The sequence below is a fragment of the Sceloporus undulatus genome, chromosome 1 (assembly GCF_019175285.1).
Source record: "Sceloporus undulatus isolate JIND9_A2432 ecotype Alabama chromosome 1, SceUnd_v1.1, whole genome shotgun sequence".
In the NCBI taxonomy this organism is placed as follows: Eukaryota; Metazoa; Chordata; class Lepidosauria; order Squamata; family Phrynosomatidae; genus Sceloporus; species Sceloporus undulatus.
The window spans coordinates 161,816,992-161,841,892 of NC_056522.1; the positions used below are offsets into that span (position 1 = coordinate 161,816,992).

The following is a 24,901-nucleotide window of genomic DNA, read 5'->3' on the forward strand; positions in this document are numbered from 1 at the left end:
TGAACAATGAATGGGAAGTGGTTCTTCTACCTCTGCTACAGTCTTTGGAGGCACTGTGGAAGTTCATGCTGGCTAGCTAAGGGGATGCCCTGAAGTGAGCAAACTTAGAAGGGAACTGGTCCAGTATTTCAGCATTGTGTACTTCCAAGGTTACACTGTTATCATCCATCGCTTTTAGTACATACTGTAAAGAGGATTAGTTCTGTGTGTCAACATCTGTAAAACACGTGTCTACTTCCTAGTCTTTGTGTAGTGATCTAATCTGAATTTATGTCTCTTTTTGGATAGATATGTTGAATGATTTCTTGCAGTTTTCTCAGCACAAACTAGCTCTACACAGCTACTGAAAATTCTGGTATGCTTTATGTTTTCAGGTGATGATCCTTCTCTGCAATCAGCAGAGTTTTATCTGTAGCCACATTGATTACTGCCACCCACATTGTTACCTTCACCACAGCCGTTCCTGTGCGCGCCTTGTTCGAGCCATCAAACTCCTATATGGAGACACTGTGGATTCACTCAAAGAAAACAGTGCAGTGAATGGTGTATCTAGGGGCAAAAAGCAGAAAGAGGTAAGACAGTCAATGAGACACTTCGTATCTTCTTTACAATTGTTCTTGTTGTGTGCCTTCAGGTCATTTCCAACTAATGGAGATGCCTCCTTTCATAGGGTTTCAATGGCAAGATTTCACAGGTGGTTTGCCCTTGTCTATACAGGAAAGTTATTTAAACAAGTTTGGATAGCTCACCTGTCCGATGTGTAGTAAATTGGGGAGGGTGAGTTGGTAGTACATTCTGTGCCAGTGGAAAAGGGGTCATCCAGGAGTGAGTTAACCTCTTCTGCCACCCAACGAAGGCAAGTGATTGCATGACTGAATTATAAATCTTTTCAACAGATAGTTCTAAATCAGGCTCCTCCTCTGTTTTCTTGGCTAGCCAAGCTTAGCCATGAATCCAGAAGAAGCTGAGGGAGCTGAGATTGATGTGGATTCCCATTATTCAAACCTGTCCCTCTGACAATCAACCAATATCAAGCTGGTTTCAGAAGAGGGTGTGGAGGAGTATCGTCTTCCATGGCCTCTGTTAGCAAGACCACCATTTTGGCCTCTTCTGACCCCTCTACCGCATGGGCTTTGGGTGCATGAAACCTGTAATCCAGTGAAACAGCAGCATGGTTCCACACACCTATCTCTTTAAAACGAGAAATTGAGCTTCCCATTTGGCCTCTAATCTAGATTCTTTCTAGGGTTCTCTTCTGCCACCTGAGTGCCCAATTTGTGATAGCGGTTAAAACCAGATAGACAGAGTTTAAATCAGCATTTCATTTAAGCATTCCTAATTATTGGAATCTCATGATATTAACACAGAATAATGAGCAGGCTCTTTGTTCATCATCTCTAGGCTATTCCTTATATGCATTCATAGATATAAAAATATATACATTCCCCTGGGGTAGAAACATAGACATGTCAATGTCTGGGCACTGAACGTGTATCACTGAACATCACATTACACGTGAGGCATTGTACATTCACTGAATTACATCACATGGCCATTAAGATTTTATACTTAAATATACTTACATACTTTATCTTTCTTTTTCTCTTCAACAAACCTTGATTCAAACAATATTTCTGATAATTAACTCATGCAGGAATATTACCATCCTAATCAGTATAATTTAGTCATATATCCATCATCACCACCACCACCACCATCATCATCATCGTCATCATCATGATTTTTCATACAGTCAGCCTTCCTTACCCACAGATTTTCTATCCATGGATTCAAGCATCCACGGCTTGAAAAGATTCAGAAAAAGCATAAATTCCAAATAGCAAACCTTAATTTTCCATTTTATATAAGAGACACCATTTTGTTATGCCATTGGATTGAATGGGACTTGAGCATCCATGGATTTTATTATCCACGGGGGGGTGGGGGTGTCCTGGAACCAAACCCCAGCGGATAACAAGGGCCCACTGTACTTTCCATGGTGTCTGTTAAGACATTATACAGAAATTTCATAAAGGCTTTCATACATATAGAATTCTGTCCCTTCTGTCATATCAGAGGGGTGTGACTTGCCCAAGGTCACTCAGTAGGTTTTTATGACTGAGTGGGGATTCAGACCCTGGTCTCCCAGTGTCTTGGTCCACTACACCATGCTGGCTCAAGCACATCTCATATATTCCCTGAAAAAGGAATGATATAAACTGGATGTCTACATAACCTTAGAAATTTACATTAGGAGCACTAGGTTGTTCAGGATGTCAGAAGCTTTCTTTTCTCTTTTCTTCTCACATCATTGAGGGGGGATAGCCACTATCTCACTAAGTGACTTAAGGCAGTCATATTTATGATTTATGAACCTCTTGGTATTCCCAGGCCACAATGTGATACAGCATGTTGCACCTGGTCCATAGCCACTTCAGTAGAGTTCTCTATGACATACCCTTAGAACTAATATGTAGGGCTGCTATTTGGAATAATTCATCCAACTTCAGTAGACATTATAAGCTGGATATCTGCAAGGGCTTCTTTTGGCAAGTGGATCCTTCAACAAGTGGTCTCATCCTAAAAAAATTCTGCAGTTTCTTTTATTATCACCTTTCCCTCCCGAAATAGGCAAGAAGTTGGGTAAGTCCCATTCCTAGATGGCTCCTTCTCCAGGGCCAGAGAATGGTACATTTGGGATTTACTATGAAGAACCCAAAGAAAAGTAGTCAGCCAACCCCACCTTTAACGGTGGCAAGGTTCCTTTTATATCTGGCAGTATTATTTTCCTTCATTCTGTCTCTGGCTTTTGTATGAAACTGTATGTAAGGCTTAGAGTTACACACAATTAAGGGATCCACACTTTTACTTGTGCAAAATTTGCACTGCCTGTGTGATGTCTGATGTAAATATACTTTGGGTTTCCATGATCAAATCTATTGACTAGCTTCTCAAAGTTATAGTTTCTCTGAAGTGTTTTTCTAAAGCCTTCTCTACAGTTTTTTGTGGGGGTTTTGGGCTATGTGGCCATGTTCTGGAGGAGTTTATTCATGACGTTTCACGTGATCCCTTCCCTTGCTTGGACTGCAGAAGAGGTTAACCCATTCCTAAATGTCTCTTTCTCCTTCCAAGAATGGAGCTTCATGGCAAGTTCCCAATGAACCATTTTAGGAAGGTTTTCAAACTTTATATGATGCCTATGGAAACATTTGATTATGAGCTTGGGATAAGGGGGATGTTTTGGGTTATTCTGATTCTCAGTACTTTCTGCTCAAATTCTGAGAATATTGTCTCAAAACAAATCTAATTTTCTTTCAGTGTTCAGACAAGTCATGCTTGAGAACACCTTCTCTTAAGAAAAGAGTGATGGATACCAACCTTGAAGGAAAGAAGGACTCTGGAATGCTGAAATACATCAGGCATCAGGTAATGAAGACTTCTGTTAGCTACTGAAATAATGTACTAGCAGATTTAATCATTTTGATCTTTAATGTATTTGTCCTCACTGGTATAGTGTTAGGGAAGACTGGGCTATAAATTATTTTTCTGGCTTCTTTAGATTAAGGGATCCACATTTGCTGTTGTACAAAATTTGCACTGACTGTATGATGTTTGATGTAAATATACCTTGGGTTTCCATGATCACATCAAGGTGCTTTCTACTGACTAGCTTTGCAGAGTTTCTCCAAAGTGTTAGAGTTTCTCTAGTGTTTCTCTAAAGCCTTCTCTACAATTTCGTTTTTTGGGTGTGTCTGTGGCTGGCAGGCATCTTCAGAGAATGATGGCATGGGAGAGATTGGGGGATACACACACACACACACACACACACACACACACACACACACACAGGGTCAGGGGGATTTCCCAAAAGACAGGCTGAGGATCAGTATTTAAATAGATCCTCAGCCTGAGGCCTTGCCATTCAGCAACAGATCAACACACAGATTAACAATTAAATCACTTTCTCTCAACCAAGGGCCACACAGTATGTATATGTATATACACACACACACACACACACACGCACCCATTCACTCCCATGCCAGCATTCTCTGAAGATGCCAATGAAATGTCAGGAATAAACCCTTCCAGAACATAACCACATAGTCCAAAAACCCCGCAAAAAACTATGGATTCCAGTCATGAAAGCCTTCTACTTTTCTACTGTCTTTCCTAGGCACTGCAGAATTTTTTTTTGAGGCTCCCTACTTATATTGTGATATATTGATATACCGGGAGTTGAAACTGGGACCATCTGCATGCAAAACATGTGTTCTGTCACTGAGCAACACTCCCCTACTAAATTTTAGATCCTGCCTTGCCCTAGTTAGCAAAATTTAGTCTGCTTTTATTACATGTCAATTCCCCATTACTGAATCATAAGTCCACTCCATCTATGGATATTTTTTTTAAAAGATAGCACAAATTTTGCATTTCTGGTTGGTGGCTTGTGTATTATGTAGGTGATCCATTCTTGGGCCTTTACATAGTAATTGTGTAAAATCTGAACTCCTATTTCTCTTACCTGAAATGAATGACAAAGTATTTTCTCTAGGCATTTTCCATATCCTCCAGCATGATTCTATGGTGTGCTTGAGTCTTAAGTTGACCATAGAGTTTCACTAAAGGACCAAAAAATGCCTTGAGAAGTGTTCTCTCTAAGAATCCCTGTGTCCTCCACTGCAATGCTATGATCAACTTCTAGTAAAAGCTTACCACAGAATCACACTGGAGAACCTAGAAAATGCATAGAGAAAACACATGTTTTTTTCTGACATTTGAAGCCATGTTATATGAACTTGTGTAATATGCCAGCTACTTCTATTTTCATACACAATTTCTCTAATATACATGTATCTTTGTCTATGCAAAGTTTGGAGAAGTCCATAGTGAGAAAGAAAATGGTACTGTGTTACATATATTAGTTCAGGGAATCTGAACTAATCTGGCCCAATTTAACAATGTGGACCAAATTTAGTTCTTCCCAGCTCCTAACTTCTGGTGGCACTTCACTGGAAATACTCTTCCTTATTACACAATCACTATCTTGCCTCCATTTGGCAAAGCATATCTGTTAATCATTGATGTTTATTTTGTTAACTGATATTATTAAAATATTAATCTTACTAATGAATACATTAAATTTGATCATAATTATGGCTGTTTAATCAGCTATATATGCATAATCTGTTGTTATGAAAGGATTTCATGTTGCAAATGAAATGTGTATTTCTAATTCAAATGTTTGATTTTTAGATGGTGTCCACTGAAACACACATGGTGCCTACTGTCCTTTGGTTGCTGTTGTGTTTAGTATGCTTCCAGACTGAGAGCTTTTAGTATTGTTGTTTAAAAAGCACTAGGATCTATTCATTCTGCTTCCCATAAATATAGTTTAATAAGAAAAAAATAGTGGAAAAGAGAGTAAGAAAGCATAGGGCAGTTACAGGTGGAAGATGTCTTCATCTGGACCTCCCATAAAATGCTGTGACTGAGACAGGCAGTTGTGGAATAAATGTCTCATCTGGAACTTTATTGCACCCATTTTTATCTCCGTTACAGGTATGGAAAGTGGATGTTTGTGTGTGCGTGCGTGCGCGCACGACCTGTCAAAAACGGATTTTACCACATGCCAAACCGTCCTCAAAAAGGCCCTGTTCCATCCCCCGGCGCCAAGCCATCCCGCTTCAGTGTGAGGCGCATGAAATGTTCTGGTCAGAAGTCCGAGCAAAATGGCACCCATCAGCACTGAAGTGGGACAGTTTGGTGCCGGGGGACAGAATGGAGCCTTTTGGAGGACGCTTTGGTGTGCAGTAAAATCCGTTTTTGACAGGCCACGCACGCACAGGAGCGCCCACTTTCTATACCTCTAATGGAGACAAAAATGGGTGCGATAAAATTCCTGGACACATCCAAAGAGTTCTGCCTATGTTGAAGATTGTCTTTCTTTCTTTTGTAAAAACTGAACTTTTTCACCGTGCCAGAAAATTCAGAATATGACCCCTTCATAGCAGATGAGGAAAACCCTCTATTGGCTAGTTTTTGAAACATGCGCCAATTATCTATGCTTACTATGTAATCCTGTATAGGAAGGTATGTCCTCATTAAGTATCCTGAGACTGTCACCTGATTTACTTTGTTGTAACATTTACTTTAAACGCTTAAATACACTTACTCAGGTGTAATCAAGGCTGAATGAGCATGGCTGCAGTGTTAAGTGAACTTACTAGTAGTATGTAAGCCACACTAAACTCAGGAGCATTTACCTCAGCATAAACATGTACGTGACTAGGATATAAGTGTTTTACTTTTAATGAACATGATTTGATTTTGTGTAGGTGATGAGTTTGTCTCCAGCACCTTTATCACTGTTAATCAAGGCAGCTCCCATCCTCACCGAAGAGATGTATGGGGACGTCCAGCCTGCAGCATGGGAGCTGCTGCTTAGTATGGATGAGCACATGGCTGGTGCAGCAGGTAAGAATGTGATATCTTTTCTTTCTTTTTTAAAAAATTATTTACTTTCAGAAGTGATCTCAGTTACATACAACAATGTTCCAGTACACCAAAGAAATAAATAAACCCCATGGACCTCCAGTTGGAGAAAGCATTGTGATCCACCAATCCACTGTTCTCCCACTCCCTAGCTGTGTTTTCTCACAGAACAGCCTCAATAGGAAAGGAGTGAAAATTGGATTGCATAAAATAAATGGAACTTTAATAAAGACTGAATTAACATAGTGCAATAAAATGAATAAAGCAGCCACAGGATGGAAAAAAATGGTGAAAATAAAGGAGCAAAAACAAAGGAAAAAATAAAGAAGCAAAGAAGAAAAAGAGAGAAAGGAAAAAAAGAGAGAAGAAAATCTTGTCTTAGGGTTGCCCTTCTACATGCCTAGGGTCTCTCTAGACATCTGGAGGTCCTCCAGTATGATTCTGTGGTCAACTTCTACAGGAAATATAGTGTTTGCTGTGAACCATGGTTTCCTTTATCCATAGCTGTCATAAGAACAGTTTCCCATTAATACAGGGATCATACTATACTCAATGGATGAATAAAAGGTGTGCTTCCACCCCATATTCTCCACTGATGCTTTTAAATGATGTAGTAATTGTTTTTCTAGGTTATGAAATGTATCTGCTCATGAAATATTTTCTCCTTGCAGCTGCCATGTTTCTTCTGTGTGCTGTGAAAGTGCCTGAGGCAGTGTCAGATATGCTGATGTCTGAATTTAATCATCCTGAGGCAGTGCAAAGGTTGAATGCAATACTCAAGTTCCATACCCTCTGGAGATTTAGATACCAAGTCTGGCCTAGGATGGAAGAAGGGGCTCAACAGATCTTTAAGGTAAATTAAAGCACTGTCTGACATAGATTTATAATAATGGTACCAGAATATCAGTTGAACCCTATACTGGGGATTGGTATCACCTGGTATGGTGACTGCCTCAGGTCTGTTTGTGTTCCAGCATGGCTGCAACCACAACAAAGTCCAAATGGAAGGGACTGCCACAGCTACTGGGCAAGCAAGAAAGGGGCATGACACCTTCTTTCACTCATCCAGCAGCCATTTCATTGGGTGATACCCCAGTTTACAGACAGTGGACGCTGGAAAATTTTCCCTTTCCTTAAAAATATGTTCTTTGATACAGTTGAACAGATCTTCTGCTGCTAGATTTACCACCTGCGTATATGTTCTTTTGTCTTGGTATGTTTTCCTAGATTCCTCCACCTAGCATAAATTTCACCCTGCCGTCCCCAGTACTGGGAATGCCCTCTGTTCCCATGTTTGACCCTCCATGGGTGCCACAGTGCGGTGGAAGTGTACAGGACCCTATTAATGAAGATCAATCTGTAAGTTAAAAATAAAACTTTTTGCAGCAGGCAATCTTAGTTTATAAAGTTTTATTTTACAGCCTTATTTTACAAAGGTTCAATTGCTGGTGCCATTTTGAGTTCCACGGACTATACATTCCACTGGAACACTCACAATCTCTTTCTAATTCATTGCAACATTTTGTACACAACTTAAAGAAACCATGATCTACAAAGCTTGGATCAACTCCATCATACAATTATTATTATTATTATTATTACAGAAGTCATTTTCAGCCCGGGCAGTGTCACGCTCTCATCAGCGTGCAGAGCACATTCTGAAGAACCTGCAGCAAGAAGAAGAGAAAAAACGTCTGGGCCGAGAAGCTAGTCTGATCACCGCCATCCCAATCACCCAGGAAGCTTGTTATGAGCCCAGCTGTTCCCCAAACGCAGAACAGGAGGAGGAAGGTGCGCTCTAGACACCGGAATCATCTCTCAGAGGCTGATAAAGCCATAGCTCTAGGGAGGCAATATCATGAATGTAGAGTACTCATGATTTTGTTTCCAATTCCTATGGCGATATATAGTTACAAAAGAGAGCAGGTACTCTTTCAATGACTGGCAGCAGCGCTTAATTACTGTAAACATAATTAATTGGTGTTGTCTGTGAAAAAGAATGAGAGCAGTCAAAGAAAAAAAGGACTTTCATACCTCTGCTCCTTTATTTCAATGCTTCCCTTAATTTAAAAAATCTTGGAAGATTTTTTTGCCTAATATAATATGGACAGTAAAAATTCTTGAGCTAGCATGGTGTAGTGGTTTAAGTATTGAACTCAGACACTGGGAGACCAGGGTTTGGCCAGGGAAACCCACTGAGTATTCTTGGGCAAGACACATTCTCTCAGCCTCAGAGCCAAGGCCAAACCCTCTCTGAACAAATTTTGCCAAGAACTCCTGCCATAAGTCAGATATGACTTGAAGGCACACCACCACAACAAAAATCCTTGCTGGTTGAAAATGGATGAAAATTCAGTCATTAGTATGTAGGGCAGCAATCATAATGCACACCAGATGTTGCTGGAATATCATCAGCCCTAGCCAGCATGGCCAATGAGAACTGCTGCTAATCAAACAGTATTTCAAGGGCTGGGTGATTTTCACCGTTGAATTATGGTAATATATGACAATTGTCATCAAGTGTTAGGTGTCTATAGCAAGGGGGTGAGTTACCCATGGCTCCCTATATGTAAGAAGCTATGGCACATGTAATTGTGGTAGTATTGGCACTGCAAGACAAGGGCAAAATTAAACAGGAAGGGCAAAACAGAAGGGTAAAAGACATTCAGAAGAGCTCAAATGGAAATTTCTGTATCAATACAAACAGCAGCTGCAGCCCCTGTCCTGGATTGGGTTTGCAACAGGGTGAAAAGAATTAATTCTTCCTTTCTCTAACCCTTTGCACCCAGTCTGGATATGTGCCTTGGCTGCTATTTATTTCTTTACTTTTAAAGCTGTGAATAATTTTATATTGTTTTGGCCCATATAAGAGATAACTTCTTCTACACTGAATTCTGTCATTCTGTCTGCCTGTTGCCAAAAGTAAGAGAAGACTAAAACTTCCATGCTTGTAGCATCAACCTCTTGGGACCCACAAACTATTATTATTATTAAATTAAAACCAGCTAAAAACACAAATCATTAAAAATGAAATAATAAAATGAGAGATAGAATGTTTAGCATCTTGTTTAGGTGTTACTTGGGGCCATCCTTGTGGTGGTTGGAGATTATCAGACAGGAAAATTGGGAAGAAAGTCATACTCCCCGGCAAAGGCATACTCCTAGCTTGCACTGAAGATTTTCAGACGATGTTGCACTCATTCAGGATTTAACTCATGAAGATCCAGGAATGCTCTGTCAACAAACTATTCCTAGGACTTCCCCATGAATGGTTTGTTGCTAGAGCATTCCTGGATCTTTATGGGTTAAGTCCTGGATAAGCGTGTTGTGTCTGAAAATCTTCAGTGCGATTGTGCAACTTCCCCAAGAGTATGCCTTTTATTCTTGGCTTTTTCCCCTTGTCTGATAATTTCCTTAATCCTCAATTCTCTTTCTGTAGAAACAGAAAAGTCTTCACCTGTCTGCAGAAAGAGAGCAAGGAGGCTGTCTGACTAACCTTTCTGGGAAAGGAGTTCCAGAGCCTGGGGGCAACAACTGAGAAGGCCTCCTCCTCTATTCCAACACATGATGGGGGATGGACAGAGAAAAGGGCCTCCCCAGCATATCTGAAAACATAAGCACTTTCTAAAGGAGAACAGTCCTCCAAATAACCTGGATCTAAATAGAATAGGGTTTTATAGGTCATCTTCTTCCCTGTTTGTATAAAAGGTGCTCATTAGAATGTACCATAATCTAGCCCAACAGAGCTCCTTTTTTAAAATGAAGTTTGAACTGCATGTTTCACTGTTGCAGGAGTTGAGCAGTACATGTCTTCCAGGATTTGTAAACCAAAATTCACATCTTCTATTTGCTTTGTCAGTAGAAGAAGTTGCCAACCTGGCATCTCGCCGTCTCTCTGTGAGTCCATCATGCACTTCAAGTACATCTCACAGGAACTACTCTTTTCGGCGTGGTTCAGTTTGGTCAGTGCGTTCAGCAGTCAGTGCTGAAGGTAAGGCAACTTAGGATGAGTACTGACTGTCCTCTTATGTATCTTACCAATTCTTGCATGATCTCTGTATATATAAACCATTTTTTGACAGAAAATTGGTTCCTGGAACAGCTTACACGTGATCAGTAAAAATACACAAAGGGAACAGGGGATAAAGAGGAAAGATGATAGAAGGCAAACTTAGGTTTCAATCCTTAAAGCTACACAATAGTTCTTAAATTGACCAGCTGGAGTGGAAACATTTCAGCAAGAGATAGAGGCCCAACAGAACTGGTGTGCCAGCATAGTAGATGGCCCTGTACGATTCTGAAATTCGATGAGTAATCAAAGAAGAGCAAGAGAGTCCAAGTAGACCACAAGTTGAACATGAGTCAACAGTGTGATGCGGCAGCTAACAAGGCCAATGCGATTTTAGGCTGCATCAATAGAAGTATAGTGTTTAGATCAAGGGAAGTAATAGTGCCACTATATTCTGCTCTGGTCAGGCCCCACCTGGAATATTGTGTCCAGTTCTGGGTGCCACAATTCAAAAAGGACATTGAGAAACTGGAGCAATGTGTCCAAAGGAGGGCGACTAAAATGGTGAAGGGTCTGGAAACCTTGCCCTATGAGGAACGCCTTAGGGAGCTGGGGATGTTTAGCCTGGAGAAAAGAAGGTTAAGAGGTGATATGATAGCTCTGTTTAAATATTTGAAGGGATGTCATATTGAGGAGGGAGCAAGCTTGTTTTCTGCTGCTCCAGAGACTAGGACCCAGAGCAATGGATGCAAGCTGCAGGAAAAGAGATTCCACCTCAACATTAGGAGGAACTTCCTGACAGTAAGGGCTGTTCGACAGTGGAACACACTTCCTCGGAGTGTAGTGGAGTCTCCCTCCTTGGAGGTCTTCAAACGGAGGCTGGATGGCCATCTGTCGGGGATGCTTTGATTGTGATTTCCTGCATGGCAGGGGGTTGGACTGGATGGCCCTTGTGGTCTCTTCCAACTCTATGATTCTATGATTCCCCATCCCCATTGAAAAAGATGTTATTAATTTGGGTGACTAAGGTCAGTTTAGTCCCAAACCCAGGCCTGAACCCAGATTGAAATAGGTGTACAGATAAGTGTTTTATTTATGTGATATAAACTTGTTACATGCTATGGACATCTTTATGTAATACTCAATTAATTATTGGGAGTAATAGGAGGAGTTTTTAAACTCTCTATGATGGGATCTCTGTACTCTAAAGGTTCATTTCAAAGAAAGTCTATGACTCTCTACTGTAGATGTTATTTTAGGGTTAGTTCATACGTTGTTCTAACAGGTACTCCTGGTGACTCAATCAATGAAGCCACTGGACTGTATTGAGTTTTGATTATATTTTTAAAATAGGATCTTTTTCCTGTTTCTATATTCATGATGTTTTTTCTTAAATGCAAAAGTTTGTGATGCAATGTCTATTCTCTCCGCACCCTCACCCCGAACTCTAGATGAGGAACACACAACAGAGCACACACCAAATCATCATGTGCCCCAGCCTCCACAAGCGGTCTTCCCAGCATGTATCTGTGCAGCTGTGTTGCCTATTGTTCACTTGATGGAAGATGGGGAAGTCCGGGAGGATGGAGTAGCAGGTACTGTGTTTGTTTAAAGATTTCTGGATTAATTGGAATAATATGGTACAGTTGGTCTTCCACATTTGTGGCTTTGACTTTTGCGGATTTGATTATTTGTGGTTTTGATTAATACGTTCTCTCTAGGAATCTCTAGGTCCTCCAGGGCAACTCTGCCAGAACTTGACTAGAATTTTTTGGGAGAATCTAGAAGTTCCTAGAGAAAACACTTCTGTAGGCATTTGTAGGTCCTGCAACATGATTCTATGATCAACCTCTGGCAGACATTGACCATAGAGTTGAACTGGAAGACCTGGAGATTCCTAAAGGTGTCTTCGTAGGTAAAAATAATAGTGGTTTATTTTTTATTTGCATTTTTTTCCCACATTCACCGAGGTCCTTCACCCCTAACTCCAGTGAATGTAGAGGGGCCACTGTACTGTTAAAATACCTACACAGTGTGACTTTTCAGATCTCTAATCTCTTCATCAGCCAAGATGTTAAAGGAAGTGGGAGAGGGAGAAAGGGGGAAGTTGAAACCATACTCTCTATCTGATGCCTTGATATGGAATCAGGGGGATTCAGATGGACTGCTCTCAGGTGATGCAGTGGTTTCAGGTTTCACTTGGAGTGAAATGCGGGCAATTTGATTCAACAATTTTGAAAATTTAAAATTTGTTTTTAAAATACCAGCTCCATTGTCAGTGGGGAGAAAAAGAGAAACTAAGTGGTATCTTTGGCCTGATACACACCGCCAGGACATGATGTCCTGACGGCGATAGTAAGGCTCAGGACGACACACCAACTGCATGGTACCAAGCCTTACTACATGTCAGCAGCACCACTATTCAGCAGCACTGCCCATACAGGGGGCATAGGGATGACATGTGGGCATCTAAGCACCTACACGTCTCAGCAAGGAAACGTCATCATCCCTTACAATGCTGCAGAAAGGAGATGCTCTAGGTGACTCCTTTTTTGCGGCGCAGCGTTACTGCTCCATTTAGTTGCTGTGGTAATGCTGTGCAGCAAAAAGGGGTGGCAATTAACATCAGTCTGCACCGCCCCTATAATAACAAAGCCTGAGGCATTTGTAGGTGCTCAACTAACTAAACAAATAGCCCAGTTGCGTTGTTTGGGGAGGAACTCTTAGATTATCATTTACTTACTTACTTACTTATCACAATGTATACCCTGCTTACTGTGAAGTAATGCTTAAGCCATGTACAGTGGACCCTTGTTATACCCTGGGGTTTGGTTTCAAGATCCCCCGTGTATAACAAAATCCGTGTATGCTCAAGTCCCATTAAATATAATGACATAGCAAAATGGTGTCCCTTATAAAAAATGGAAAATCAAGGTTTGATATTTGAAATTTATACTTTTTTTTAATATTTTCAAACCGTGGATGCTTGAATCTGTGTATAAAAAATCCATGCATAAGAAGGGCCGATTGTATAACGTAAAACAGCAATACACAGCAATACACACAGACATATCCAATGTCAGAATAAAGAACTGTGTCTTCAAGAAACACATCGCAACGCTTTGAACACATCACAAGTACTGCCTTTGTAACAGTGAGGAAGGCGTTTGAAAGTAAATATGCTTAGAACTGTGTCCTTAGAGTTTATCACACGTGAGGAATTTCTCTTAATTTCGAATGAAAAGAAAGTGGGGCCAGAACGCATTCACGTAAAGTCGCTAGTTTAGCGAAATTACGTGAAGGCTCATTGCATTCGAACTGGCTCCCCATTGCCCCAAAATAGCATGCCATTGCCCGAATTTGTGTGTGGCAGTCTATCATGCAATAATGTTAAGCCCCATGATTGCGTTCAGATTGCCATTGGATTATACTTCCAATTTCCCTTGTCTGATAAACTCCCTTGATACTGAGCTAGCTTCCAAACTAGACCCTTCTGGAACTGGCATCACATGTTTACTCACCTTTTACAGAGAATTGCAGTGATTTTCTGTATTGTGTTCCTTTTTTCCCCAGTCTAATTTGTAAAGGGTTTTTCTTGTAATGGGTAGGGCTTTTTCCTCCATCCTGCCTATGGTGCCAGTGAAGATTTTATGGACAATGTGTCTTTATTCAAAAGCTTCCTATTTACATGTTGACCTTCCGCTACAAAAGGAAAAACAGGCAAATAATAATTCAAGAAAGGCAGCAATTAACCTCCTCCCACAGACAAAAAAAGCACATTAAATTAGAAATGGTTAAGAGAAATAGTTACAAGGTAATTCATCACTAAACCTCTAGTTACATTATCCAGGACAATATAAAATGAGTTGAACCCAAAATGAGTAATTAACGGTGGAAACAATCTGTGAGTAAGTATTATTGAAGAATTCTTGCTAAGGCAAAACTCATCCTCAATATGATAGCACTATTTGGGCAAGTTGCACTCTCTCAGCCTCAGGGGAAGGCAATGACAAACTGCCTCTGAACAAAGCATGTCAAGAAAGCCCCATGATAGATTTGCCTTAGGGTTGCCATAAATTGGAAACAACCTAAAGGCACACCACAACAACAAATACTAGGGCTGCAATCCTGAGCACACTCCTGGATTATTATTTTTTTTACTGAAGATGGTGAAAGTTACTTCCATACAGACATGCATAGATTTTTGGACTGCATGTGTGGACTTTACATTTTAATCCCATTTCAGGATAACTATGGAAAAACATCCATGTTAAAGGGCTCTGGTATGAAACCAACCTACTTTGTGCGGGGCTAAAAACAAAAGACACTGTTAGATGGCTCATTATTTAAAATACACAATGCATATCAAGTATTCTATGTTCAGAAGGCTTCATGGGGCCTAAATTGAGATAATAACTGATGTGGGCATGGACCTATTCCAGTAGTTATCACCACATTAGAGACTTTTACTTTTCCTGTAATCCTCCTGCCCTGTCTAGCTCTCTCTTTTTGTCTTGTGCAGTGAGTGCAGTAGCCCAGCAAGTCCTATGGAACTGTCTCATTGAAGATCCTTCTACAGTCCTTCGACATTTTCTGGAGAAACTAACTATCAGCAATCGACAGGTATAGGGGCCTGATTTCCAATATATACACTTAAAATAACTCTGTCAAAGGGCTGCATTTGGACAGACTGATAAACTTTGGTTATTTATTTATTCATTTATTGTCCTGCATCTCTCCCAATATGGAACCGCAGACATCCCATAATATTTTATAAGAAGAAATTTTAACAGCATTAATAATGAAAAATGCTGTTAGATAGCTCATCATTTAATATATCTGATGCAAATTAGGCTTTCTAGGCTCAGGAAGATAAGAGTTAGAATAAACTGGTTTATCATTCCCTGAACAATCGTCAAGCTCATGAACTTTCTCCTTCTATTTATGAAGCTATAAAAAGGAATCCAGAAGCTTTTTTTAAACCAATCTCAGTCCAACATTACACCCAAATCAAAACAAACTGTGGTTTGTTTTAAATTTGGATGGCTGAAATAAGATAGCTTCAAATTTTTAAGATTAGCCATAGTTTGGGGGTCTGGTTTAAAAATATGGCACAGTAGTTAATTAAAAATAGGGGCAATGCCAGGGAGGAGGAGGGACTGCATGAACCAAAGGTTCATTCACACAAGGTTGATCCAGAGTTTATTATGCCATCTGAATGTGGTCAAAGAATAGAACTGAGCAAAACCACCAAAAATAAGGTTGGCAATTAAGCAGGCTGGGGATGACATCCAGACATTCAGTTTGAAAATTATCTTTGTTATAAAGGCATTATGTACCTATTATGTGCGGAATAGCATTCTACCTTGCCATGCTGTGACTTTAAGAATTTTGTCTGTCACTGGTTGAAGCTGTGATAGTTTGTCCCAGTGTAAGTAATGAAACTGGCAGATGGAAGATACCATATTTATTTCTGGGTCTATTTATCAGAATGGGTAATTTAAAGACTATGAAACATATTTTGAAGCATTTTGTGATCAGACTGAAATTCAAATTCTGCTCTTATTCCAGGATGAGTTGATGTATATGCTCAGGAAACTTCTGCTCAACATTGGAGACTTCCCTGCTCAGACATCCCATATCCTCTTTAACTACTTGGTAAGTTGTTGAGTCTTTAGCAGAACCCAGGTGGTCACCATTATCAACACATTTCTTCAAAATATAAACTGTGTGGTTTTCAAATTGTCTGATTCAGTGTAATACTCAAGCAAGGAATTTATCTCTTGTGCTGTCCCTCTCATTTTCTGTCAGTGTTTTCACTGTTTGTATTGTTTTTGTTTCTGAAAATACTGTCACATTATTTTTTTATTTCTTTTGTCCAATTGAATAAATTACTTTTTATTGTCATTTTGATTCCTGGGTAACTGTAGCCTAGTGCATAGAAATGGAGACCCAGGGAAAACTTTATAATAATAACTTTATTACAGCCATTTGGCCATTTGACCCAGGGAAAACAAAACTTCACTCTTAGTTCAGTGGTAGTACTATAGTTTGGTTCTTTCGGATCATAGTGACTGTTTGAATGCCTATAGTTTACCTACATATTGACTCAACATTCAAGAATTGGTCTAGTAGGTCTATTTCAAATGGTAGGGTTCAGGCAAAATCTTGATGGTAAGAGTTAGCAGAGTTATTTGCTGTACAAGGGACATTTTGAAAAGTGGGGTAATACAAGCGTGCCCAAGATACTTTTTGCAAGGAAAAACCAACTGTGATATGTATCATTTTGACACCTAGGTGGGATTGATCATGTATTTTGTTCGCACACCATGTGAATGGGGCATGGATGCCATTTCAGCAACTCTGACCTTCCTGTGGGAGGTAGTGGGCTATGTAGAAGGACTTTTCTTCAAGGACCTTAAACAGACTATGAAGAAGGAACAATGTGAAGTGAAGCTGCTGGTCACTGCCTCAATGCCAGGTATGGATTTCACGATCTTTACATATGCTGGGGTATAAGTAATTTTCTCTTTATACATACTACTGTTACCATTGCAAAACTGCTGCCTTAAGAATTTTGACATTTACGAATATACAACTGAAAGACTCTCCTTCCTCACAAGACATGGTGCCAAAGTCCTGCTTCCTACTTTCTCAGTCTCCAGTCTCCCTCTGTTAAGGACAGGTTGCTTACCTGTAACAGTATTTCTTCGAGTGGTCATCTGCGAATACATACAAATGGGTTTTACTGCGCCTGCGCAGTGCTGCTCGGAACCTACTGGAATCACTGGGCAGAGTTCACTCTGCAACATATTGAAACTTTTTGGCGGTAACTCCGCCCACCCGTTATAAGGCCCCTGCCTTCCCGCTCTTTTCCCCAGTTCCGCAATTTTTCCGCCAAGCAGGCGATGGAGAGAGAGCCAATGTGAGCAGGACACTGAGGGGACGGACGGGTGGGATTTGTATGTATTCGCAGATGACCACTCGAAGAAATACTGTTACAGGTAAGCAACCTGTCCTTCTTCTTCGTGGTCTCTGCGAATCATACAAATGGGTTTAGACTGACAAGCTAAGGTATACGGCAGAGGGAGTGTCCTGAGACCAAAGCTATGGTAAACCAAAGGTATTTTTATTACAATAAACACCTTGAACCATAAGAGTCAGTCTTTTTGTTCATGCACAGATCACATAGCAATAACTTTGCTAAACCTGAGAAGGGAACAGAGGTCATGCAAGACCGATCCCATAGGAATTGTGCAAATCAACATTCAACAAATGTAAACAGTGTAAACTGTATAACACAGAAAACATCAGTAGTGCAATCAATGCAACCCTGAAACCAACACAGCCCTCCCGAAAGCTGCGTCTCGGATGGCCCTGGTGTCCAACCTGTAATGCTTGATGAAAGTCAGAGGCTGGGACCAGATAGCAGCCTTACAGACATCCTCTAAGGGGATCCCCGACAGGAATGCAGAGGATGCTGCCATTGACCTTGTGGAATGGGACCGAACCCTGCCAGGGAGAGGTTTGCCTATCAGCTCATAGCAGAGGTGGATGGTACCAGCCACCCATTTGGACAGCCTCTGCGCAGACACAGGCAACCCCCTCTTCGGTTCCGAGTAGCATTGGAAAAGTCTCTCGGACCGACTGGAGGCAGCAGTTCTGTCCAGGTAAAAGGCCAGCACTCTCCTGACATCAAGAGAGTGCAGGCGTCGCTCCTCATCCGACGTCGGGTTGGATGCGAGAGTAGGCAACACAATGTCCTGGCACATGTGGAAGGCAGACACCACCTTCGGCAAGAAGGTGATATCCGTACGGAGGACCACCTTGTCCTTGTGAAACCTCAAGAATGGCTGGTCTCTCCGCAAGGCACAGAGTTCGCCCGCACGGCGGGCAGAGGTGATGGCCACAAGAAAAGCGGTTTTCCAAGTCAATAGTCTCAAGTCCGCTGTGGCCATCGGTTCAAAGGGCTTGGATTGGAGAGCGGACAGTACCGACTCCAAACTCCAAGCCGGCGCTGGCACCGACACAGGAGGATACAGGTTAGCACAACCCTTCAGGAACCCCTTCACCAAGGGGTCTTTGAAGAAAGAAACCCTCCCCCCGAACTGATATTTTTCACAGATGGCAGAAAGGTAGCACTTGATGGACGTTAGGGACAGCCCTCCATCCAAAAGTGCCATCAAGAACTCCAGCACCACTGGAGTGGACACCTGTGCAGGAGACAAGCCCTTTTGGTCTAGGAAGAGGCAAAATCTCCTCCATTTCAGGGCATAAGAGCGCTGGGTGGAAGGTTTCCTCGCAGCCAGGATCACCGTCCTCACTGCCTCCGGCAGGGCAGTCAGGGCTGAATTCTCCAGGCTACCAGCGGCAGGCTGTCGATGTCCGGGTGGAGAATCCTTCCGTCCTGGATCGACAGCAGGTCCGGGCGTGGGTCGAGGCGGAGGAAGCATCTCCTGGAGAGGTGGAGAAGGGATGCGAACCACGGCTGTCTCGGCCACCACGGGGTGATCAGGATCGCGTGCGAGCGATCTGTTGTCATCTTGGACACCACCCTGATGATGAGAGGGAACGGAGGGAAGGCGTAGAGGAGCTCCCCCGTCCAGAGGAAAGCGAATGCGTCTCCTAGGGATCCGTCCGATCGCTTCCTCGAGCAGAACTGGGGACAGTGGCTGTTCCACCTGGTCGCGAAGAGGTCGATCCGGGGGGTTCCCCACCGGTCGAAGAGGTCGCTGACCGTCTCGGGATGGAGCCTCTACTCGTGGCACACCGAAGGAGACCTGCTGAGGCGGTCTGCCAGCTCGTTGTCCTCCCCGGGAAGGTGAATCGCCTGGAGGAGGACGCGTCTCTGTATGCACCAGTCCCAGATGCGGAGCGTGAGATCGAGCAGGGTCCTGGATCTGGTACCACCTTGTTTGTTGATGTAGTACATCACGGTGGTGTTGTCTGTCCTCAGGAGGACTACTCTTCCTGTGACAGCACACTCGAACGCCCTCAAAGCCTTCTCCACTGCGAGCATCTCCAAGGCGTTAATGTGGAGAAGCTTGTCTTGTGCGGACCACCTGTCTTTGACGACGAGGTCGAGCAGGTGGGCGCCCCATCCCTCCAGGGATGCATCGGTCGTCAGCGACAGTTGTGCCTGGGACTGATGAAAAGGCATCCCGGTGCAGACGTTGGAGCTGTCTAGCCACCATCTGAGAGAAGCAGCCACCGGTCTCGGTACCGTGAGCCACTTTGAAGGAGGGTCCTCCAACGGAGAGAAGACGGAGAGGAACCAAGATTGGAGAGGTCGAAGACGAAGTCTTGCCCAGGGGGTGACAAAAGTCGTCGATGCCATGTGGCCCAGGGCGACTTGGACGTCTCTGGCTCTCACCCTTCTGTGAGAGATGCACGGCCTGAGGGACGTTGTCAGGGCCTGAAACCGATCCGGAGGGAGGGAGGCTAAGCAGTTTTTGGAGTCGAGGATGGCCCCGATGAACTTGACCTGTCTGGTCGGTGTGAAGTGGGACTTTTCCCTGTTGACGACCAGCCCGAGGGAGTCCAAGAGGCGCAAGGCGAAGGAGACTGCCTCCTGCAGCTCGTCTTTGGATTCGGCTGCGAAGAGCCAGTCGTCCAGGTAGGGAAAGACCATGAAGCCCTTCTGATGAAGGTATGCCACCACCGGTGCCATGCACTTTGTGAAGACTCGTGGAGCCGTGGCCAAGCCGAAAGGAAGCACGTTGTAGTGGTATGAATCGGCACCGACAGTGAAGGCGAGGAATCTCCGGTGGGGCTCCCGGATCCCGATGTGGAAATAGGCGTCCTTCAGGTCGACGGTCGCAAACCACAGGCCCTGGTGGAGCAAAGGCAGAATGGAAGCCAAGGTTACCATTCGAAAGCGACGGTAGTCCAGGAACAAGTTCAGTTGTCTCAAGTCCAGGATGGGCCTGATGCCCCCATCCGTTTTCGGTACCGTGAAGTACCTGGAGAAAAAGGCCCGAGGGCATTCGTCGGGCGGCAAAGGGGAGATTGCCCCTTTACCAAGCAAGGTGCGCACTTCGTCGAGAAGGGTGTCCGAGGGTGGAGTGGACATGAAGGCTCCAGTTGGAGGGAGCTCTTGGAACTCGAGGGCATAACCCCTACGGACGATGTTGAGAACCCACGAGTCCGATGTTATCGAGGCCCAGGTGTTAACATAGGGCCTCAAAATGTCCAAAAAGAAGAGAGGTGAAGGGGAGACGAAGCGCGCTGCGTCCCTTCAGGCTCTCTTCTTCCCCTGGTCGGTGTCCTGCCGGCGGGACTTGCGGTACCGGGGCGGGAAGTTGCGACGGCCAGAGGAGGAGGAAGACTGCGAGGGGTAGCGCTGCCTCTGGGAGCCCTGCTGCTGGGACTGCCGGTCCCGGGGGAAGGTCCCCTGTGACTGACCTTGCGGTTGCCACGGGCGCTGGCGCTTCCGGAACGGAGAGGCCGGTGCTGAAGACATGCCATGCTTCTTAGCCGCCGCCTTCATCCTGAACTTGCGGTTCAGGTGATCGTCGGTCTCGGCGTGGAAGAGCCCGGTCCCGTCGAGCGGCATGTCCTCGATGGCAGCTCTGACCGTAGGGTTGAGGTTGGAGGCCCTCAACCAGGCGTGTCGTCTCAGTGCCATGGATGCTGACATGGCCCTCCCGGAGCAGTCCGCCATGTTCCTGGAAGTGGTGATCAGCCAGCTTCCGATGGAATGGGCCTCGTCCCTGATCTCCACCAGCTGCCTCTGGATGTCATCTGGGACGTCCGGGACCAGGGGGGAGATCCGTTCCATGAGGGTCTGGATGTAGGCCCCCATGCAGGCGGTGTAATTGGCGGCCTTGACCCCAAGAGCCGACGCCGAGTAAGTCTTCTTGGCCAGTCCGTCAATCTTTTTCGCCTCCCGGTCGACAGGGGAGGTGGCCTGCTTCGGGACGAAGCTGTGCTGGGCTCCCTCCATGATGGCCGAGTTGGGTCTGGGATGTTCAGCCAGCCAGGAACAACTCGCCGGGGCCACCCTGTAGAGCGACTCCACCTTGCGGGAGGGTGCCGATAGGGCGGCCGGAGACTCCCAAGACCTCTTGACGATGGTCTGGAGGGAGGGGAGGAGGGGAAGGCACGGTGGGGTCGGGACCCGTCCATGCACCCGACGCTCAACCGGGTCCTCGGCGTCGTCCTCCGCGGAAGCGAGCTCGATGTCGAGGGCCCTCGCCATCTTCACGACGTGCTCGGTGAAGGAGCGGACATCGTCCGATGGGGAAGAAGGCTCCGGGTTATGCATCCTCTGGGGGGAGGCAGATCCCGAGAGGACATCCTCGTCCGAGGGCGCCTCCGAAGGCAGCAGCGGCTCGTCGTCAGAGTCCAGGTCGGAGGAGAGGGGATCCGTCACCCTGACCTGGGATCTCGGGCGGGCTGGTGTGAAGTCGACCGAAGACCGGGAGCGTCTGCGGGATGGAGACGGCAACCTCTCGCGTCTTCGGCGTGGAGACGGCGACCTCTCGTGTCTACGGGGTGGAGACGGCGACCTCTCGTAGACCGACACGGTCGGGACCGATCTAGACGGGTTAGCCTGGTCTCCAGGATGAGGGTTCAACTTAGTGAACTCCCTCAAGGCTCTGTCCTCCGGGACCGACATGTAGTAGCGGCGCGACTGCATGTCGTAAAAGAGGTCCGGACACTCCTGTCCACGGGTGGGGTGTTCTTCCTCGTCGGATCGATGGTCAGAGGAGCGAGCCGGTACGGTGTCATCCGTCCCGTGGATGAAGTCCATGGTCGGAGGAGGCAGAGGTGTATCCGGAACCGGGGTCCCCTGGTCTACCGGCATCGGCTCCTGGTCGCAGGGAACAGCCGAAATCGCGGCGGGAGCCTGTTTGGAGGAGGAGCGCTTCTTCTCCTTCGCCCTCGGTGGGTCGGTGGTGGGCCGATCCTTGGAGGGCTTTTTGGAGGCAGAGTCACGACCCGCCTCGTCGTGGTGCCTCTTCTTCCCATGCTTGGGAGGCTCCTCCGATGGGAAGAACGGGTTGTCCGGGAGGTCCAAGAGGACAGCAGCCGCTGTCGATGACGAAGGCCTCGGCTCGGTGCGGTCCTTAGGTCTCGCATGATGAGATCCCTTGGGCGCCTTGGATGATGGGGGCGAGGCGAGATGGACCTCCGGCTCGGTCGCCTCCTTCGAGCGGGAGCCCTCCGATCCCTTCTTCAGCTTGGAGGCCCGCTCGGTACCCTCAGTCCCCGATGGTTTATGGGGGCGCTTGGAGGGTTTGTCGGTGGCACTGGGCGGTTTGGAGCCACGGGCCACATCGGAGGTGGTGGAAGGGGTCCCGGCCGGGACACACACCACGCTGGGGACGGCGACTCTCCCCGATCCCACGCTGGAAACACTCGCCCGAGATGATGAAGCGGGGGGTGCCAACGGCGGGACAGAGGAAGACCGCGAACCTCCTTCCTGCACCTTCCCCAGGGCGATCGCTGAAGTGAGCCGGGACTCACGGTTCTTGCGAGCCTGAGAGGAGAGGGATCTGCAGAGCTGGCAGGCCTTGGGATCGTGGCTCGGGCCAAGGCACAGCAGGCAGGAGGAGTGCGGGTCCTGAACGGGCACCTTGCCCTTGCAAATGTTGCACTTCTTGAAAGCCGCAGGCATTTCCGAAGTCGTCAAAGCCGATGGGGAGATCCAAAACGAGGTCAACAGTCCGAAAGTCCGAAGTTACCAGGGGCGGGAGACAAAGAATGGTCAAAAAACAGTCCGAGGTCAAAAAGCGAAAGTGATTCCAAGCAAGCAAAGCAAGCGAAAGTTCCTCTGAAGCAGCTAGCGCGGCGGAAAAAAGGAACTGGGGAAAGAGCGGGAAGGCAGGGGCCTTATAACGGGTGGGCGGAGTTACCGCCAAAAAGTTTCAATATGTTGCAGAGTGAACTCTGCCCAGTGATTCCAGTAGGTTCCGAGCAGCACTGCGCAGGCGCAGTGAAACCCATTTGTATGATTCGCAGAGACCACGAAGAAGAAGGAGAAATGTTTGAAGGAGGCTTCAGCTTACATTGGGCTGAATGAGAAAAGAAGCCCTGGTAAAATCAGGAACTCTTACTTTACTTTGATTCCTCACATAAGCAGGATGAATTTTCACTTGGTCCTCAACTCAATTGTGCATAATGACTAATGACCATAGCAGGGGCATCAGCTTTCACCCTGGACATCTTATCCAGAGGTAACACTGCACTGAGCCACAAGCAGACACCAAGAGTAAAAGCTCCTATTAAGTGTCTTAATATTTTAAAGGGAGTTTTGTAATCAGCCAAAACTATGAGGGCTGGATTCCCACCTGTATAAAAAAGGTGTGTGTAATTCTATCCGCGGGTTTAAGCATCTGCAGATGGCAAGCCCCTGTTGTCCCCAGTGGTAGTGCGTGCACATGGCCACAGCACCGTTAGGGACAGCCCCCATTTCCCCAGTGGCAGCGCATGTATGTAGCCCACTGCCATTAGGGACAATGGGATTTCACACCACCACTGGAGACAATGGGGGCTGTCCCTAATGCCATGGCCATGTGCATGCATCACCATTGGGGACAACAGGACTTGAGGTCCCACACATTTTGGTATCCGTGGGGATGTCTGGAACAGATCCCTTATGGATACCAAGGTCCCACTGTACTGCTCACTCATTAAAGCAACAATAGTATAGTGTGAGAGTGGGAAACCTTTTGGGAGTGGAGAGGGATTACTCACCTATTCCTGCTGGATCCTTCAAGAAGCACATGAATGGACAATCAGTGGTGTAAATGTATTGGGTAGAAGTTTAAACTTGCCTCAACCCATTCCAACAATCCTGATTTAGGAGCAATCCTGATTTAGGAGTGCTGGGGGGTGGAGTCTGGTGGTTTGTGGACCACAGGTAGAATACCAAGAGCTGCAGTTGTCCACCTATGGTATGCCAATTACAGCACTGGATTAAAAAACCAGGTTCAGTTTCATATGCGAACTCACTGAATTACCCTGTGCCAGTCCCTCTCTCTCTCTCATAGCCCAGCCTAGCTCAGAGTGTTGTAGGGATAAAATAGGGTGATGGGGAGAAACTGTGTCCACCATTCTAGATTTTTGGGAAGAATGGCAGGATAAATGCAATGTATTTTATTGTTTATATACAAACACCCAACAGTGAGTTCCAAGTAGTACAGCGCACCTGCTTCAAACACAGGCGCCCCATGCGCAGCTTCCGGTTTACGTGGAAGCCGTGCTGCAATCTATTGAATGGTGTGCACACGGCAACGTGAGGATGAGCCCCATTCTATTGAATGGGGCTTGAGCTTACGGATCCCTGCATAAGGCAAGGCTCCACTGTACTCTTCCATGCACTCTGAGATTAATAAGCATGCATTCTGAGATTAATATTTGTTTTAATTATTAAGTATGGGTCATATTATA

The 24,901-nt window shown here is 45.2% G+C and overlaps 1 protein-coding gene across 12 annotated transcripts in view; it reads left to right on the plus strand.

Moving 5' to 3' along the window:
- Positions 1–24,901, plus strand: part of UNC80 (unc-80 homolog, NALCN channel complex subunit) — a 158,805-nt gene that overhangs the window by 82,835 nt on the left and 51,069 nt on the right. For 10 of the 12 annotated variants that reach the window (XM_042437336.1, XM_042437378.1, XM_042437351.1 and 7 more), the window contains 11 exons: positions 375–572; positions 3,319–3,426; positions 6,339–6,477; positions 7,167–7,348; positions 7,723–7,854; positions 8,100–8,286; positions 10,355–10,486; positions 11,956–12,099; positions 15,027–15,127; positions 16,076–16,162; positions 16,802–16,985. In XM_042437336.1, coding sequence (XP_042293270.1) covers positions 375–572; positions 3,319–3,426; positions 6,339–6,477; positions 7,167–7,348; positions 7,723–7,854; positions 8,100–8,286; positions 10,355–10,486; positions 11,956–12,099; positions 15,027–15,127; positions 16,076–16,162; positions 16,802–16,985 — 1,594 coding nt within the window. The remainder of the gene's footprint in view (positions 1–374; positions 573–3,318; positions 3,427–6,338; positions 6,478–7,166; positions 7,349–7,722; positions 7,855–8,099; positions 8,287–10,354; positions 10,487–11,955; positions 12,100–15,026; positions 15,128–16,075; positions 16,163–16,801; positions 16,986–24,901) is intronic. The other 2 variants (XM_042437344.1, XM_042437403.1) reach the window with 1 other exon arrangement.